Source organism: Pygocentrus nattereri, chromosome 17, assembly GCF_015220715.1.
Source record: "Pygocentrus nattereri isolate fPygNat1 chromosome 17, fPygNat1.pri, whole genome shotgun sequence".
Lineage (NCBI taxonomy): Eukaryota > Metazoa > Chordata > Actinopteri > Characiformes > Serrasalmidae > Pygocentrus > Pygocentrus nattereri.
Genome location: NC_051227.1, coordinates 22,694,342 through 22,713,349, shown reverse-complemented (window position 1 = coordinate 22,713,349; position 19,008 = coordinate 22,694,342). Strand labels below are relative to the sequence as shown.

Here is a 19,008-nt window from a genome sequence, read left to right as displayed (position 1 = left end):
ATAAAAGCAGTTGCAAACATGCTAATCAAATTTGATTTAGATCAAAATGTATTAAAGAACACGACAATACATACATTCAATCAGTTGTCTCGCAACTTTTAACTGTACTCTTATTTTGACAACGCAGGAGCGCGCCAGCGCGGCTTTATGTGATCTATACATCATAATGTAGTGCCACTTTCGGCGAATAGCATTTGTAGATCAGCGAATTTGCGTTCTCCTGGGTGTCTAGTGTAACAGCAACAGAATTTGATTCCAGTACGACCACTTCAGCTGTCAAATACAGAGCAGACAGGGAAACTGCTGGGCCAGCTTTAGTTCGCTCTCTTCGGGCAAGAGCTCATTCCTTGGTGAGTTCATTCTTTTTACAGACTACACGTGTCACGTATAATTTTGTACTTTTTATCTGCTAAAAAGCCGAATAACTGACAAGTGCGCAGCTTAACTGCTACCTAAGCTAAGCTAGGTTAACCTTGCTGTCGAGCGAAAACACTTAGCCTGTTAGATAAGGTTTAACTCGATGATTTTCATTGTGAAACTTTAGCAAAAGGTCAGCTAACATATTAAATGAGGTTTAGACCAGTTTTAGACTGCTCAGCTTAAACATACCGCTTCCAAATTCGGTGTCAGTGCTTTACTTTAGCTAACTTATCTACTAGCATGTATTTCTGTTTGCATTCGAGTGATATTACACTTGACAGCTATTGTGTTTAAATGACTCGATCAACTTGATCAAAGGCCCTGACAAATTTAAGTTAGATAACACATCAACACTTAAGCGTTTATCTTGTAATCGAGTCAGATAGGTGTTGTGTAACAGCATGTTAGTTTTGTTAAGCATTAACTGTAAAAACACTGAAAGGATTTCAGTGTCTAATATATGGAACCTCGTTTCTGCCACTGAAAAATTATATATAGCCCTTTAGTAAATCATAACAATGCAAAAGGTTTCCATAATTATGAGTTAACATCTCATATGACTTACTGACTCTTAATAATGAGGAAATTCTCATAATTATGAGAAAATAAGTCACACGAGATACTAAGTCTAATTATTATGAGATGTCAATTATCTTACTATGTAATAATTATGTGAATGTAAAAGTTCAGCATTTCTTGAGGCTTGGCTATCTGTGCTTGAGTTCAGTTGCTGCCAAACATCTTTGTTACTAAACTGTGTCTGATTCAGTTGGACCACATAGTTTGAATTACTTTTTTGTGATGATGGCCTGAATGACGTTAAAGTGAAATTTGACTGTGTTATGTTGGGCATGATGTTGTACGTCATATAGGGTGGGGAGAGCAGAGCTTATTCCATCATGGTATAGTGGGTGGGGAGGGAGGGCCTCATTCTATCAGAGTAAATCAGGCATGAGAGAGAGTCGCTTGTTCTATAAATGCACCCATATTTACTAATATTACAGACGAATACCTATATTTACTAATATTACAGAGAAGTATAACGTATTATTTTTGTAGGGTCATGAATGTATGTCCTTTTTATGTGTGTGTATATATTATATATACACACACACACACACACACACACTATATATATGTGCATATATATATATATATATATATATATATACACACACACACATACATACACACACACACAGGCCACTTTATTAGGTACACCTGTTCAATTGCTTGTTAACACATAGAGCTAATCAGCCAATCACGTGGCCACAACTCACTGCATTTAGGCATGTAGAGGTGGTCAAGACGGCTTGCTGAAGTGCAGACCGAGCATCAGAATGGGGAAGAAAGGGGATTTAAGTGACTGAGTGTGGGATGGTTGTTGGTGCCAGATGGGCTGGTCTGAGTATTTCAAAAACTTGATCTACTGGGATCTACACGCACAACCATCTCTAGGGTTTACAGAGAATGGTCTGAAAAAGAAAATATCCAGTGAGCAGCAGTTGTGTGGACAAAAATGCTTTGTTTATGTGAGAGGTCAGAGGACAATGGACAGACTGGTTTGAGATGATAGAAAGGCAACAGTACCTCAAATAACCAACCAAAATCTCTGAGGAATGTTTCCAACACCTTGTTGAAAGTATGCTATGAAGAAATAAGGCAGTTCTGAAGGCAAAAAGGGGTCCAACCTATCACTAGCAAGGTGTACCTAACAAAGTGGCTGGTGAGTATATACACGTGTGTGTGAGTGTGTGTGTGTGTGTGTGTGTGTGTGTGTGTACACATACATATATTTAATTCATCTGTGCTGCTAGCAGTATGATGGATGTGTCTCACTAATGTGCATTGTCATAGTTTGGTAACCATTAAAAATTGGGTCATTGGACTGGTTGGTTGCTGTAGCAAACAACACTGACTTCCTCTTTATCTCTTTCAAAACTGTATGCACAGGCATGGAGAAAGCAAAGCAAGATGCTTTTGACAGAGCCCGACTCCACGTTATCAAGGACGGTTATGAAAGGGCGTTCGAGTGCATTAACAAGGGTCTCTCAGAGGATGAGGCAGGAAACAAGGAACAGGCTTTGGAGCTTTACCGGCAGGGTCGTCAGCACCTCCTCAGGGCACTCAGCGTGCCGTCCCGGGGAGAGGAATGTGTGGGTTCTTCTTGGGATTCGGCCCGGCAGATGCAGCAGAAGATGCAGGAGACTCTAGACAACATCACCACCAGATTAGCAGTGTTGGAGACCAGCCCAAGCTCTGTTTCCAATGGCACCGTCCCTCAAAACCTCTACCCCGCACTCCCCAAACAGAGGCCGGCTCCACCCAAGGAGCTGTTCCCCAGTGCCCCACCCATAGGATCTGAGTCTGAGGTGCCTTCAGGAGCTCGAGGAGCAGCACCCGTTTCACCTTCACTGCCACACGTATCCTGTGACCAACCACCAGCCTACTCCCCGAAAGCTGCTGATGGACACCTCAGTATTAGCTATGGCACTGCTGCAGGTGAGCTTTCCCTGGTTGGGGATGAATTCTACAGCCATACCCCCAACTCTGCTCCCTCTCCTCAGAGCCTTGGGGAAGATGGAGAGGAGCTGTTTTTTCTACCCCAGGGTGTGCAGATCTTCTTTGTCACCCCTGATGGACAAGTGAGTGCCCCCTCTTATCCCGGCTACCTGCGAATAGTTAAGTTCACCAACGAGTGCTCCGAAAGAGTGCCCAGAAGACCACCTGCCTTTCTTCAGGTATGAAAATTCACATGGCATGGCAAGTGACATTATCATATTATCCAATGTAAAATGTTTTTAACCTTTAGAGTTATGGCTTTTGTTTTGCTCTGCTTTTCAAGTGTAATTACAGGTGTGGGCAATAAGTTACCCTTTATTAATCTCACAACAGGAAAATCTCACCTCTGCATTTAACTCATCTGTACAGTTTAACACCCACATACACACTAGTGAACACACTTGCCCGGAGCGATAGGCAGCCCTATGCACAGTGCCCCGGGAGCAGTTGGGGGTTATGTGCCTTGCTCAAGGGCACTTCAGTAACAGAGCTGAGGGGATCGAACCAGCAACCTTTCAGTCATATCCTAATACTTTTCACAGTGCACAGTATGCATCATGATACTTCGTTTTTCTGAAGTTTGATAAGTTGGAACAGACAAAAAAGTACCAGTACTGCCACATTTGAAGAATACTGTCAAAACTGACATCACACCCTGCTCTATGTGTAATTAAACAGGCTTAATTATGCATTATGCATATGCAGTCATTTGGTGTTCTTCAAATACTGATATCCTCAATATTCTTAGAAAAGCATCTTCTGGTGTAATTTATCACAATAACGATAAATATTGCCATATTTCCCACTCCTACATAATTACATACTTAATTACAACTAATTAACATACATTCAATATCGACTCCCATCATTTTTTTTAGATTATTTATTGCACTAAGAAATGTTTTTCATTCTGCTAAAGAATGCTGTACATCCAAAAACAACTTGCATGTGTTTCAATGAGCTATGAGTGAAAAAAAATATATAAGATCACATCACACCATGATTTTTATACCATCCATAACTGACTTCTAAGGGTTAAATTGTAGGTCTTTATTGTTCAATATTGTCTCCTTTTAACTGGATATTTTATTTAAGTACTCTTTTATAGTAAAGCTAAGGTTAGATTCAATTTTAATATGTGGAAGAGACCTAGGTCCACTTATGTTATTCAATCATAACTGAATGTCTCCCAACTAGTAGTGTTTTATTGCATTACCGTTGTTTTGAAAGGATTCCATTTATGAAGCCCTTTCACTTCCTTGCACAAACAGTTGCCCTAGTATATGATATTATAGGCTTAGTTAATGAGGATGTTCCCTGTGCCCTAGCTGTCATGTGAGCTTGTACTCACTGTACTCAATCCATTAGGATTTCTCTGAGTGATCTCATCCTGGGAAAGCCCCATGTATGGTTTCATGTGGTCAAGGCTAAAGATGACCGCATAGTCTGGGTAAAGTGTAAAGTCTCAGAAATGCTTATGTCTGTTCTGTTGTTCTGTTGAGATGGATTTTGATAAGTTATGGTGGCCTGACACCAAACGATTTTTAAACATTTTCACTCTCACAAATGACCAGCGTCAGAATGAAATCATGAATGTTTTGCTACAGTTGCGTCAAGCTCACACATATCGATCGTTTAGTGTGAGGTGGTCAGGAAGTCAGTCTTTTTCTCATGTTGACGCTGTGACAAAATCAACCATGTTTAATATTATTGTAAGTTTTAAGGCTTGGGTCATGCAAATAGTGACGAGCGAGAGAGAGAGAGAGAGAGAGAGAGAGAGAGAGAGAGAGAGAGAGATATGCATATGCGAACTGGCTGTTTTAACATTTCAAGTACACTGAGTGTGTAACACTAATGTTTTAATTATTGTGTTTGTTCTTATGGTTTAGTTCATAACACCCAGTCACGGCATGTCCTGTTGTGTAAATGTTTATGTAAACAAAAAGTAACTGCATATTTTAAAGGTTAATTAAAAAATACTTAGTGATGATATGCCACAATAAACAGTTCTACAGTGAAATAGGCTGAGCTGTAGAGTGGGGAAGGAAAAGGGTTTCTCTGCTTATAAGTGTCCACCATGTGCATGTTGTCAAATAATCTCAAATATCGAGTTGCAGTCTTGCAAGATTCCCAGTCTTTGCAAAATCATAGTCTGTGACTCAAAACTGGCACATTGTCTTTAGATGTGAGAGGGTGTCAGACTTCAGTCTTTATATCAGAAATGCAGTTTTTTTTTCTTCTTCTTCTTTTGAAATACTGCCAAAATACTTTCCTTTTTAAGATTAATGGTCATAGAAATAATAAGCTAGGGAAATACCCTCTACAAAAGTTTTAATTGTCCCTTAGACTAACGAGAAATTCTTGAACAGCTGCTTGCTGTGTAAAGCTCAGTCGTCGGTACATGGCAAAGCTGTGTCACCTTCATTCCAGTGACCATAAAATCTGCACACTGGGTTTACTAAAGGGAGGATCAAAGTGAAATGACTGTGCTTAAGTTCTGTTAGACAGTGATCAGAATGTACAGTAAGTATGACATAAAGCAATGTTGGTTTCACATTTTCGGGGTGTGTGAAGATTAAAATATGAAGCTTGAGGGGTGGTGATATTTGCAGTAATGGTGGTAGTTTGACTGTGTTTATTAGTTAAGCCTCCTGCATTTACACCAAGTGCCACAGGTGAGTGAGGAGTGAGGAACCTTTCAAGCTCGAATAGAGTGAGATCACTTCTTCAGTGAAAGTTGAACTGCACATTAGGTCATCACGCTTACAGTGCAGTCTCCAGTTGTCTTTCAGGCCTGCACTTTAATCCAATTTAATCTGTAAAGTCATGGGATAAGATGAATGGTGTGACATGGAGCCTGTCCAACTGAAATGACTCTTTGGCCTGGTCACATGCCTCAAATGGTCGGGGGAATTCTAGACTCGTCCTCTCAATTTGCTCATCGAATGTCAGCCTGATGTTGTGCACTAAACCTTATGTTGGTTTTCTAATAACAAAAATACATTTTAGTATTTAGCATTTTATTATTGCCTACTTTAAGTCAAAGTTTCAGCAGTGCCCTGGCAAACCTGGTGGAGTAAATGATTCTCCACAGAGACTACCACTTTCATCATAGTATGATTACACTTTTATTTGAGAAATATTTTCATGATTTAGGCTACGAATCTATTTAGATCCCATGAGTTCAGAGATCTACAAGAAATTCCTTGGATTCCACAGTTTGATGTGCTGTTTGACAAAAAATAAAAAGTGTTACTCTTCTAGCTAATTTGCAAGTCTAATGCGAGATGCAGTGATTAATTATTTAAATGCTGTGGCTGCTGGAAGCACAAGACTGACTCAGAGCCACATGTCAAACAGTTTGAGACTTCAACTTCTGTACATAAACTGCACTGGGATTTAGAGATGTATCAATACGAATCTCTTACCAAAAACGATGCCAAAGATCAAATTATTCTGCAAATGATTCTGTTTTGCATTTTAAAGGAAGTTCATGTTATGATCCATAAATTAAAGTGCAGTGAACTTAAGGCAAGTTAAAATTAAAAACAGACCACTGATCAGATTTACAGTATGTGGCTATATTGAACCCAAACAAATGCAAACATTTTCATATTTATAAGTTGTAGTGAATAGGTATGAAGATGAATAGTTTTCATACTGAAATTGCAATGTGAATGAGTTCAATAAGTTTTAGGGAGATAAATTTAGCTGAATAACAAAGTCTGTGAACTACGTGTAGATAAGATGGAATCAACTAGACATCCATGTGCTGTGAACACCACAATCGTCTTAACTGGAGGTCTGGTGTGCTACATTTAGCATTTATGCCTCAAGCCAGAAAAACTGGATGTTCTGGTCTTCATTGCCACACAAGCTTGAAATTTTATTTATATCACAAGTTAAATCACACTCACAATGGGTATGTTCACATTACAAGCCTCATTGCTCAAATCCGATCTTTCTGATACGTTGCTTCACTTCACACTCGTTTAGGTAATGTCATTAATGTAAACAACCTGGTATCCTGAAATGACCTGCATGTGCATCCTACTCAGTAACGTCACATGAATGAATCACGTGCATCATCAGCACAAACTACCCAGCAGAATGAGCTTTGCTGTGAAGACAATTAACTTTGAGCTCTCAGCTGCATTTTTAGAGCGAAAGGCGAAAAAGGGTCAGACGTGTTGCTTTTCCACTGTTTATGCGCTGCTGCCATGGTAATGCTGAACGACGGCGCAAAAGCACATGAATTCCGATCCGAGCGTCACATTACAGACGTATGGTCATGAATCTGATACGTATCCAATTTAGGACCACATATGTAAGTGACTCAGATCGGTTTTGAAAAGTTCAGATTTGCGTGTCCACACAGCCCTGAAAACAACAGACCTGGGTTGCATTAGGGCAAAAAATTGGATTTGCACCACTTCAACCTGGTAATGTGATCATAACCAGTACTGTCCAAAAAAATTACAATTCTGTTTTTCCCCAAATCTTTTAGCCCTAGTATTCAGCGATCATTTCAGCATCTGATCAATAATAATTGTTTTCTTATTTCTCAACAAATAATAAATTAACCCACTTTAGTAACTAACACATGTATTTTGTCCTAATTTCAGGTGTGTGACTGGCTTTACCCCTTGATGGCCACTGACTCGCCAGTCCTGCTGTGCAACACTGGAGTCTATATGTTCCCTGATATGATGGCTCCCTGCCCAGGCTCCTATGTGGGAGTGGTGCTGTCCTCTGAACTGCCCCGCTCGGAGCGAGAGCTCTTCCAGGACCTCCTGTCTCAAATGACAGACCTGCGAGTCCAGGTGAGCTTCTCCAGTCCAGCCTCAGAGCCCCAGAGGTCATCCGCTACTCCACCACAGGTGTGGGACCTTAACATTGTTACAGTATGTCTGCAGCCTGAATCCAAATCAATAGATGTAAGACTGATTCCTGCCCTTATGAACCGCTTTTGAGTGCATACTTTATATAATGAAACAAGCTAACATTAAGGCTTTCGCTTGGTAATAATCCTTAATTACCTGTGATTGTGCATGTTCATTATACTTATGTTTCATTAAAACTGATAAGCAGAGTTTTGGAATGCATATGAATTTTGCTTATTAATTAGGGCTGTTGGATATAAACAATAAATGGCTTTAAAAGAAAAAAAGAAAAAGGTAAAAACAAAATACCCCCTGCCCTGACGTCCCAGTTTACGTGTTCATACAATACACACAATATAGAAAATACAGAAACATACTGATGGTCTGTGGCCCTTTTGAATATTATTTGAACAGTTCAATTTGTTTTGACAGCTCTACCATCGATGCATCTGTCTGCTTTAATAACACCTTTCCTTTTTCACAGATTTCAGGTGTTTTTGAGAGGTTAAGAGATTTGTTTAACCAGGTACAAAGCTAAAGATTGTAATACTGTTGAATGGCAAGTGCCTTTAATTTAATATTTAATCATTTGCACAACATTGAAAGTTTCCAATGGAAAAAAAATGCAGGTAATATTTCTGATATCTTGAAATAGATATCAGTCAAATCAGGAGATTTATACTGAATACAGTAAAGGCACTTGACACTTCACTTGGTACTTACAATACCTTTAAGCTTTCTTTTGCTTGCATTATTCAGATGTTCCACCTCGGGCCTGAAGGCAGTGCAGGGTAGAATTAGCTCTGCTTTTGAGCTGGCAAGTTCTCTTGTTGTTAGTCCTCACCGCAGCAAATTGGGGATTGAGAGCAGAGCAGGAAAAGGCTAATTCATTAGGCTGCCCTTAATGCTCTTAGTGTGACCAGAACGCTGGTTCTCTTTTCCCTTCAGGCATCTGGCTGAATGAAAAGGGAGCCAAGCACAACAGCGGCTCACTGTGATTAATCAGTTCTCATCAATGCGTCGCACCACCAGTGTTTTCCATTAACACCTCAGTTTGAAAAGAACCTTGACTCATGTCAGTTGTACCTTTTTGACCTTGCGCTCCTTTTTTGAAACTTGTGAAATGCTTCGTAAACATTGTTACATAAACATTTCACAGTGCAAATGCAGATGGGTTTGGGACCAATTGTCACAGTTGCTCTTAAAGGTGGGAGCAACTACAAAGACTCGCTTTGTTTTGGTGATAATAGTTCTTTGTCCAAAGTCTTCTGCCTGCTGACTGGCTGTTCATGCTCAGAGAAGCACAAAGGCCTCAAAGATCTGTTTGAAACAAGAAAATTTAGAATTTGTGATTTGAAAAACTTGAGCAAAAGCCACCATCCACAGAGCCACCATGCATAGTGCAGCCCCATCCTCATTTACCCATCCTCCACTTCCATCTGTCACTATTTGCTTGTAGTTAGTGCACTGGCTAGTATTTGTAGCAATACACAATGCTTTGTTTTAATTGTTATGTACCCTCCTGTGTTTCTAAGGCGTCAGATGAAGCTGCAGATACCATTAACCTGGGCCAGAAGGTGCCCATGGGGCCTCCAGAAGAGGTGGTGCCCCCTACTGCTGAGGATGAGAAAGTACTTCCGGAGTGGAGCGAGAAAGTGGCTCATGGAATCCTTACAGGTGAGATACTTGATAATACTTGACAAAACAGAAGTGACTCCTTATATCTCAAATGATGGAGGAATTCCAGACTTATCTTCTTGTTTATCAGATGGTAGCGTGATATGCTCTAAACCAGGGGTGTCAAATGGAGTTCCACAGCTCTAGTGAGTCTTCAAAGCAAAAGGTGCACGTAATTAGATAAATAAGAAATTCTGAAATCCATGTAAATACCTCAAAAATTCTGCTTTTGACACATTTTTATGCTGATAATAGAATTTGTAAAGAGAAACTTTGTATTAAATTAGAAAAGGATGCCAAATTAGCATTTTTACTAGTGGTTTCAGACTTTTAAGCCCCCTTCTGTATGTTATATTATTCTTATACTATAATACTATGATATACAATACACAGTATATTATGTTTTGGAAAATAAGCTTCCTTAAAACTGTGCTATGTAAGGTTTTTTGCTAAAATTGAAAGTTGCCCTGTAAAGCCTGAAATAATTTAAAAATCAGTAGTGTTGGGTTGAGCTTTTCTGACCACACCCAGGATCAAAGAGAAGGTCCAAGTCAATGTTTAGGTCTCAAATGAAACATCAACATTCTACTGTGAAGATATGATGAAGATATTCATTCAATTCATCCGCTTAGGGAAGGGGTCCAAAATGTGTACACAAAATGTGTAATATGTACAATTACACATCCCTAAATCTTAGTGTAACTTTAAATTACATAATTATTTACCCCCCCCCCCCCATCATGTCTGACATATGGAGAATTTCATTATATCACTGTACCACTTTTTTATTTTGTTTGAGAAACTACACTGCATTATTTAGAACACGTGGGTTCTAATTTTTTGGGAAATTCTTTAGATTCAACATCCCATGGAATCCTTATAGCTGAGACAAAGTGACAAATACTCAATAGTGCTTAACAAAATCTTTCTCAAACTGAAGTTAGACGCAGTTTCAGTTTAGGCTTTAAAATGACATTGTTGCCAGCTTCAACATGTACGGCCAGACAGTAAAGTAGGCATAATGAATCCAGTAAATGACAGCGTGTGTCCATCAGTGGAATCTGTACTTTGTACCAAATGGGACAACGTGTGTTGTAATGCCCTTTAGTACTCTCAGGGAGTTTGTTCAGAGTTAGCATTGCATTAGGCTACACAAGAAGTGTGGCTGACCTGCCACTTTAGCTTACACCACTCTTAATAAAACTGCAGTTACACACTTTTATTGTTCTATACACATTCCAGGATTTTTTCCCCTGACGTTCTTGCCATTATCTTGATATTTGATCTTGATATAATGTTGTAAATGCAGTGCATGTGGTTTGTTTAAATCTGTCTCCATATACTAGTTCATAAAACTTCAAGCAGTGTGAAGTAATGCATGAAACTGATCTCATTGCTATAACACCTTCTCAGGGGCTTCGTGGCTAAGCTGGGGATTAGTGAAGGGGGCAGAGTACACAGGGAAGGCTATCCATAAAGGAGCATCCAAACTGAGGGAACACATCACCCCCGAGGACAAACCAACACAAGTCAACCCCACTGTCACCAAAGGCCTCCATGTAGCCAAGCAGGCCACTGGAGGAGCTGTGAAAGTGAGCCAGTTTCTAGGTACAGTACTGCTTAACCGTTTACAAAGTCATATTTGTACATAACCAATAGCTGTGGTTTAGAAGAGGGTGTGGTACTAAGGGTGTAAATTTCTGAACTCAGCAAGATTCGATTTGCTGATGATACTTTAGATAACAATTCAGTGCACACAAAACTCAGATTTCACCATAATTTGATTTAAATGCTGTATTGAGAACTATTTTAAAAAAATAGAATACCCAAATATGACCAGAGAGAAATTTGATCAGTAGATAGAAAGTGAAGAGAATATAGAAAGGAAAGGAATACAGAAAGTGACAACAAAACAATATCAAGTTTTTTTTAGGATTGTTACATAAATATTATTGTATCTCAATATTATTGCGGTTGAATGGACACCTTCACATGAAAGAATGGCAATGCATTTGTTTACCCTTACGTGGTGTGTATTTATGTATGTATGTATGTATGTATGTATGTATGTATGTATATAAAAAACACACACACACACACACACGAGGACAGTTTAGTACCTTTTTTGGGTGTGTATTCGGCATTATATTTCATTTGTTATTTAGTATTTTAATGTTTGTTACATCGCACAAAGCTATGTTATATTTTTGAGGGCTTTATTGTGGGGGGAACCTGCACTGGCAATGCTTTTGATTAGAGCACTTTTTTGTGTTTGCTGTATTAGTGGATGGGCTTTGCACCGTTGCTGGCCATGTGGGCAGGGAGTTGGCCCCACATGTGAAGAAACATGGGGGTAAACTGCTCCCAGAGTCCATGAAAAAAGACAAGGATGGACGGTCCAATATTGATGGTGCCATGGTAGTAGCTGCAAGTGGGGTTCAAGGTATATAAGTATATACCTGACATTTTCAATTCATTTTGAGTTCAAACCATGGGACAACTAGCACATCTTTTTGTAATAGCTTCTTACTGCCATTTGTTCCAGGTCAACATTTTGGAAAAAACATTGATACACATTTTCTTACTTTCTGATTCACTGCTTGGCAGGATTCGCGACTATGTGGACAGGCTTGGAAGCCGCAGCTAAAAACATTGCAAAGAGCGTTGCGACAGAGACGGTCAACACTGTGAAGCATAAGTGAGTAACCAGGAAGTATTGATTTCCAGATATCTTAATATTAACTTCATATTAGATATCTTTGGAGTTCACAAATGCAATTACCCAAGGTTAAATCTGTAGTATATGATGTTCATATACTAGTCAGCATTCTTTTGCTAGCTTGAGACTTGCACTAGCATTGCACTCATGTCCTTTAATGGAAAACAAACAGTGCACTTACACTTTCTTTCCCTCTATTTGTTTACAGATTTAGGGGTCTAGAGAACATCTTAGAGCCCCCAAATGAGAAGCAGTAGCTATATTGTTTCAGAGCTCTTACTCACAGTTAACCATCTAAAGCATCGCTTTGGCTGATTATGTCCATGATTCACAGCTGTTGCACTTGATAGCAGTTATTCAGTGTATTTATGATTAGACACATTCCTTTATAATTCCTAGCTGTGCACACTGATCCCTCATTCAGTGGAATGAATGACCACTCCTAACTGTATTAAAAGACCCTCTCCAGGCATTTCCAAGAAAAACAAATCCACTAATGCCTTTAGGGCTTTCTGCCAGAAAGTGGCTCTCCATGTTCCATATGTACTTGAATTAGTTAACCCCATTTTACCTAACCAACCTTTTGCCAGAATTACTGTAATGAATATAGTCATTATCTAATTCAGTAAGCTGAGCTATCTGACAGACTTTTTGAACAATGTTTGCCTGCACTTTGTTGGTCAACATCCCAAATTTGTATAAAGTGTCCTAAATCTTGTACCTTGTGAAGCCAACGTTGTCTGACATTATCTAGCACATTAGATTTGTTATGAGGCTGAAATAAGCTTCTTATTTGTAAACGTCTTGTTAAAATTTCCTGTTCCACCTTAAATGGTACAGTGTTTATGATAAAATTCAAACAAGAACGCCTGAGGCGCCAGAATGCTTCACTGCTTAAGGTGGAACCATAAAATTCAAACACTAAGCTTGTGAATAAGAAGGTGACTTCAGCTTTGTAGACTTGTTTTACACAGATAACTCAATTGGCTCGTACTCGCTGTGTCCCCAGGTTAAATGGACAGAACAACGTCTACCATGGCGTTAGTGGCAAACGGCATCTGTTTTGAGTACAATTTACAAAACAGTCCTCTGGAAAATGGCTACTGAAACCCGAATTTCCTCTGGAAGTTTTGCTGGGACAGTTTGATTTTTCCAAATAAACTGCACCCATTTTTCTCTGATTTTCAGATCCTTTGGTAACCAAGGCTCACATTTTCTTCTTTAACTTTGCATCTGAAAAGAGAACATGTCTCTGCCATCATTTTGAAAAAAATGCAAAACTTGTAAGCTTGTATGCATGTAATATTATGCATAGATACACCAGACATCTTGTTCCATCTTATTATTATACTAATGATCTGGAAAGCCTTACCTTGCAAGTGGATGGGTTTGGTTCCTTAGGTTTGTGATTTATGAAATCCGGCTGTCTGAATCTGCCTTTTTAGGACAGTCACTAGTGAACTGCAGTTTCAAAGCGGAAGTATCCAGCCACAGCATTGACTACATATTTCTCTCATGATATGTCTTTTAGCATATAAAAGACACCACATGGACATGCTAACAAGTGTAAAATCTTGATTTTCACTGGAGGGGGTCTTTAAGCATTGGGTTTTTCTTCTCCCTTTGTACCTCACCTGGTCTTTTTTCAAAAAAGGAAACAACTTTATAATAATCATGGCAGAAAACAATTTAAAGCGGCAGTAAGTAGTATTTTTATGCAATACTTTTATGTATTACAGGTTGACTGCTAGATTACTTGAATATCATTAACCAATGTGCAACATATAGAGAATTTCCAAGAATTGTTGGGGAGAACAGGGCACAACCTAGCACATTGTTTATTGAAAAAGAATTTTAATATTAGTATAAATATCTTGACCTTTTTAAAAACATTTTAAAAGGGCAACATTGATCATTTTAACCTACACGTTACAGGACGGCAGGGAGGCGGATCCAAGTACAAAGCTGAAAAAGGGTGTTAAATACATTTATTGAGGTAACGGGATGTGAATTTGGCACGTTGGGATTGAGATGACCCAGAACCAGGGTCCGGGGAGTTATTGCTGTGCCACAGTGAAGCACAGGCGACAATGGGTAAAACAAAATAAAAAAGGCAGGAAAACGGCAGCAAACAAAGAAAAAGCTGAAAGCAGTGTGCTCAAACTGAAAGACTGAACTAGAAACATGAAATAAAAGACTGTGAGAAAACAAGACACTTCCACTGTATGAAGGGAAGGCAAGACTTTATGCTTCACTTGTTTGCTCTTTGTGGCTTGGAGCCGTTTGTAGCCCAAGCTTTTTATTTATTTCTTTTTTTAAAGTAATTATGGAACAGTTACTTTTTTTTTCCCCCCAGCCCTCTTTTCTTTTTCTTTAAATACCCACCTGGGCTGCATACCATACCATACCCATCTACAAAAGCTGTGACAAAGGGCTGCTGTTTGCCACAGCTTTAAGTAGAAGAGTCCACAGGTGTGTCAGGTTGGGCCTAATCAGCCCAAGGGCTTCTAGGAATTGGAGTTCCCTGAAGTTATGGCACTTCGCCGTCGCCCTCTGCTGGCAGCCGGCAGCGCAGGCTGGGCACATTGCTGCTGGAAGCCGGCGATGCACGTTGGACCTTTACAACACATCTCTGCCCTAAATGAACATGTTATTCATTTCCAGCAAGGTTACAAATTACCCTCATATGCAAGGTTCATTGTAACTAGAGGAGTCTAATTTTAAAATTAGCAAAAAAGTTGTTTAACCCAGAACAGCTTTCCAACCCAAATACATAATGCATCGGGAAAAATTGTGAAAAGCAGTTGTGTTAAATATGGCAAATTTATTTTTAACCACAAAAGTAGAACAACAAATATCTCAATAAAATTGAAATATATTTTAGTTACATGACATCTGCAGTCTATTTCAGATAAAAGAGAAAAATAAACTTTTGGAATTTGTGTGAAGGATATGAATTTCTCTCACTGTTTACTTTAGGAGAATTAGTTGTAAAAGTGGGTTACAAACTAACCCTGTAGATGCTGTGCTTTTTCCTGACTAGTTCTCACTGCAATTGGAATCATTACTTCAAAATCATGCCATACGCCATGCACAAAGTACACGTAGGTGTTAATTCGGAATATAGTTGTGAATTTTGGGACTTGTAGACACAACTCAGTAATATTTGAAAAACAGCTCATGATGGAAAAAGCTACATTCATAATACAAAATTGGGCTTCAGGGTGAATCTTGGGAAAATTGTGTCAGAATTTGCAGAAGAGTATGTGAAGCTGACCAAAACCACATTCTACTTAAACCTGCTGAACTACATATGTCTTATAAGTGTAACATTTTATCCCTTGTTAGGTTCTGCCCTGTGTCCTCCTGCACTTTTCTCATTCTCTTTAAATACTAAGTGCCTGCTGCCAAAATGAACTGTCTATTTTACAACTGTATATACAGTTGCAGACAAAAGTTTGGATGCTCCTGGTTAAAGTGAAAATAGGTTAACATCCTCTATAGAAGACACTTCTGCACATTTTAATACACAATTATAGTTTGAATTTAACTAAAAAAAACATGAATTTATCCTGTTCAAACATTATGGCACATTTCATATTGTGTTTAAATATATAAATATAAAATGCCACATTCAAGTTCTCTGAAGATGATGGGTTTACATTACAAATCATTAATCATCTTAGTATATTAACATTAAACTTTATTAAAATACTACTTATTGTAACTAAGAATAACAGAACTTGGGGTGTGGATGATTGACAATGTATTTGGGTCAATTGGTTATATTTTATCATATGAGCCACATAATCATAAACTACCCTTCTCTCAGAAATAATGAACATCTTCAGTCTGGGTTAATGGAATAGTTACATAATAGTGATTTCCCTGATTTGCCTTTTATCTGGTCTAATTCTGCTTTGTACATCTCCAAAGCTATGAATGGACCCCTGCATGTGTGTGGGCTCAACTGCTTTGCATGCATTATCCCTATTACAGCATCAAAACGGCTGCTACTTTGCTGTTAATTTGAAAAATATTCTTTTTTTTTTTTAATTTAATTTTTTGTTTTGTTTTTTTTACCTAATCTTGATTATCTGTGATTAAGGTATGGGGCAGAGGCAGGGCGGGCCACAGACCATGCTGTCAACTCCGCTATTAACGTGGGCGTCACTGCCTTCAACATCGACAACCTGGGGATCAAGGCGATGGTGAAAAAGACAGGCAAAGAAACTGCCCATGCCATTCTGAAAGACTACAAAGTGCAGGAGAGTTCAGAGACTGAGAAACAACAGGACAAAAACCAGGACCAAAAATAACTGACACTGGACCTTACTGTCTGTAAAGACAAAAGAAATGAAGGGTTTTGCATGAACTGATACTGAAGAGGTTTCACGTACAAGTTACCATCAAGGCACTGATATATTTGTGCTACTGACATCTACACATACATCCCTGGCTTATATTTAGCCTCAAAGATGTTCTTATACAGCTCTTACTGTAAGGATTTACTAACATGCTGCCTATTTTGAGTCTACTTTTGTTAAGGTATAACTGTACGGGTGTGCTGCTGTGTGAGCTCACTGACCTAACGCCTTATTCTGCACCAGCTCTAAGCATATTCTCCACTGACTGAATAGGTCTGCCCACTAATACATAGTGACATAATTCAATTCAGGACCATTTGCTCTTCTTTGTCTCTTACAGATGGACACCTAAAATTATATTTATAAGCCAAAGTATTATTTTTAAATGACATAGAGCCTTAATATGAACTGTCTTTGTCACAACTTTCTACTGTGTCTAAATGCTGTACTAGAATGTCTATTTAAATGCTCTATTTATAATGAAATGTTTATACTTTCAGACTAGTTTGCTTGCAAAGCTTTTTAAAAAGTTGTCTTTTATGGTTTTAATATATTTCCGAGCACTTTAACCCTCACTAGTGGGGAAAGTACACTTCAGAGCTTGATATGAGTGACTTTGGCTTCTTCTAATCAAGCTAGTCTTTACTATGTGTCCAAAAATCTCAGAACACCTGCATGTTCAATGTTGCTTCTGAAGTCGATAGTGTTAATAAGGAGTTTGTGCCCCTTTGCTGCAGTGACAGCCTCTGATCTACTGGAAAGGCACTAGATGTTGGAACATGGCTGTGAGGATTTAATTGCATTTGACCACAGAAGCATTAGTCAAATACTAGTGTTGGATGATCATTTGTGGATGACAAACATCCCTCCAACTCAGCCTATCCGTCTAGCAATACACAGGGCTAGAGAAATAATGTGGACTGCCTAAGGGTTCCTGAGATCCACAGCTTTAGCCAGTGAGGTCATGGTGACTTTAGGCTAGGGATGCTGTCCTAGTCCTGGAGATCTACCACCCTGGAGAGTTCAGATCAAACACACTTGGCTCTAATATACAGATGCTGCTGAAGGCCTTCATTACCTGGATCAGGTGTGATTGATAGGGGTTGAAGATAAACTTTGCAGGGTGGTTGATCTCCAGGACCAACCAGGATTTGGCACCCCTGCTTTGGGCTTATGTGCAGCTGATCCAGAGGGTTCCGCTTTATTTGAAATGCTTTTCTATGGAGATTATACAAGAGATACATACTGCGTGTCTGGAGTTGAACACCTGGGTCAGCGGTGAAACACATTTAAGTAGCTGATTTCACTGATTAGAAGGGCTGTCTTTTGAAGATATAGTGTACTTTGTCCTTTTTGTATGCTGGCAAGTGAGAGGAAATAGAAAGGAGTAAGATTTAAAATGGCTGGCAATAGCTTAAAGATGAAGCTTTTGAAGTTATGTTCAATTATTTTTTTCTACTAAAATTGCTGCATACACCAGTTATGGATAATCATCTTTTGCTGACATTGCTATGCAGTTACTTCACTGCAAGTCTATATTAATGCCCTGTAAACTGATATGGATATGACTGTTTGATAGCCATGTGATCTTGAATTGAGTTGGAGCAGTTCATAGAAGACTTTGACAGGCATTCACCCACGTATAGCTTTACTTGTCTTCAGTAAGTCTGCTGTTTTACATAATCTTGTTAGATTTAACTACATTCATAGCTATTTCTACAGGCTCAGAATGATATTGTGCCTAAACAGACAAATTGTGGTGAGTTTCCAGAAGTGTTGCATAAGAGAGTAGAGCATTGTTTGTTTTTAATCAGCTTTGTAACATTTGTTTATATGTGCCCTGCCCCACACACACAGTTCTATGTATGTTAGGAAGGGAAAACTGAAGAAAAACAGGTGAAAAACCTCAGAGATCTTTGTCAGATGAGTTAAAATGTCTCTCAATAGTACTTATTTCAACATGTTCTCACTGTAAATGATGTGAAAGAGTCAGGTTTAACCACTGATACTATATTAAAGGGTTTTATCTAACATGGTTACATATTGATGTAATTATTTGAGAAAATAAACCTTGATTTTAAAAGGCAAAAGTTTTGTGTTTTAGTGTGTTGTAATTGTTTTTCTGTCTGTCCTGGTGTTGTAATCCACCCTGGGAGCCAAACTTTAACCTATTAAACAGGTGCTTTTTTCAGTACTGCCCTCTTGTGGCAGCAGGTCTCCATAATGAGCAGAAAGTGCCATTGTGCTTTATGTTCATTATGTTCATTCAGGGCAGGAGGACCGGTATCTTGTCTCCTTATTTAATAATTACAAAACTACTTGTTCCTTTTTATTCTTAAATTTGTTCTTGAGAAAGGTCCTAAGAAAAAGTCTGTCAGAT

The 19,008-nt window shown here is 38.8% G+C and overlaps 1 protein-coding gene across 4 annotated transcripts; it reads left to right on the top strand.

Moving 5' to 3' along the window:
* Positions 1-209: 209 nt before the first annotated feature.
* Positions 210-18,718, top strand: spartb (spartin b). 4 transcript variants are annotated; one of them, XM_017708610.2, is made up of 8 exons: positions 210-350; positions 2,374-3,161; positions 7,608-7,805; positions 9,401-9,542; positions 10,956-11,150; positions 11,827-11,985; positions 12,150-12,240; positions 16,370-18,718. In XM_017708610.2, exons 2-8 carry the CDS (start codon positions 2,376-2,378, stop codon positions 16,578-16,580), a joined length of 1,782 nt encoding a protein of 593 aa, XP_017564099.1. In that variant the 5' UTR covers positions 210-350; positions 2,374-2,375; the 3' UTR covers positions 16,581-18,718. The 4 variants fall into 4 exon arrangements, with proteins under 4 accessions (XP_017564099.1, XP_017564097.1, XP_017564102.1 ...); XM_017708608.2 differs by having other exon boundaries at positions 7,608-7,862; XM_017708613.2 differs by lacking the exon at positions 16,370-18,718 and adding an exon at positions 12,470-13,461.
* The last annotated feature ends 290 nt before the right edge of the window (positions 18,719-19,008 follow it).

Coding starts and splice junctions, on each gene's coding strand:
- spartb (XM_017708608.2), top strand. CDS start 2,376: ATGGAGAAAGCAAAGCAAGATGCTTTTGACAGAGCCCGACTCCACGTT. Junction 3,162..7,607: donor GACCACCTGCCTTTCTTCAG/GTATGAAAATTC, acceptor TCCTAATTTCAG/GTGTGTGACTGGCTTTACCC. Junction 7,863..9,400: donor CATCCGCTACTCCACCACAG/GTGTGGGACCTT, acceptor TGTGTTTCTAAG/GCGTCAGATGAAGCTGCAGA.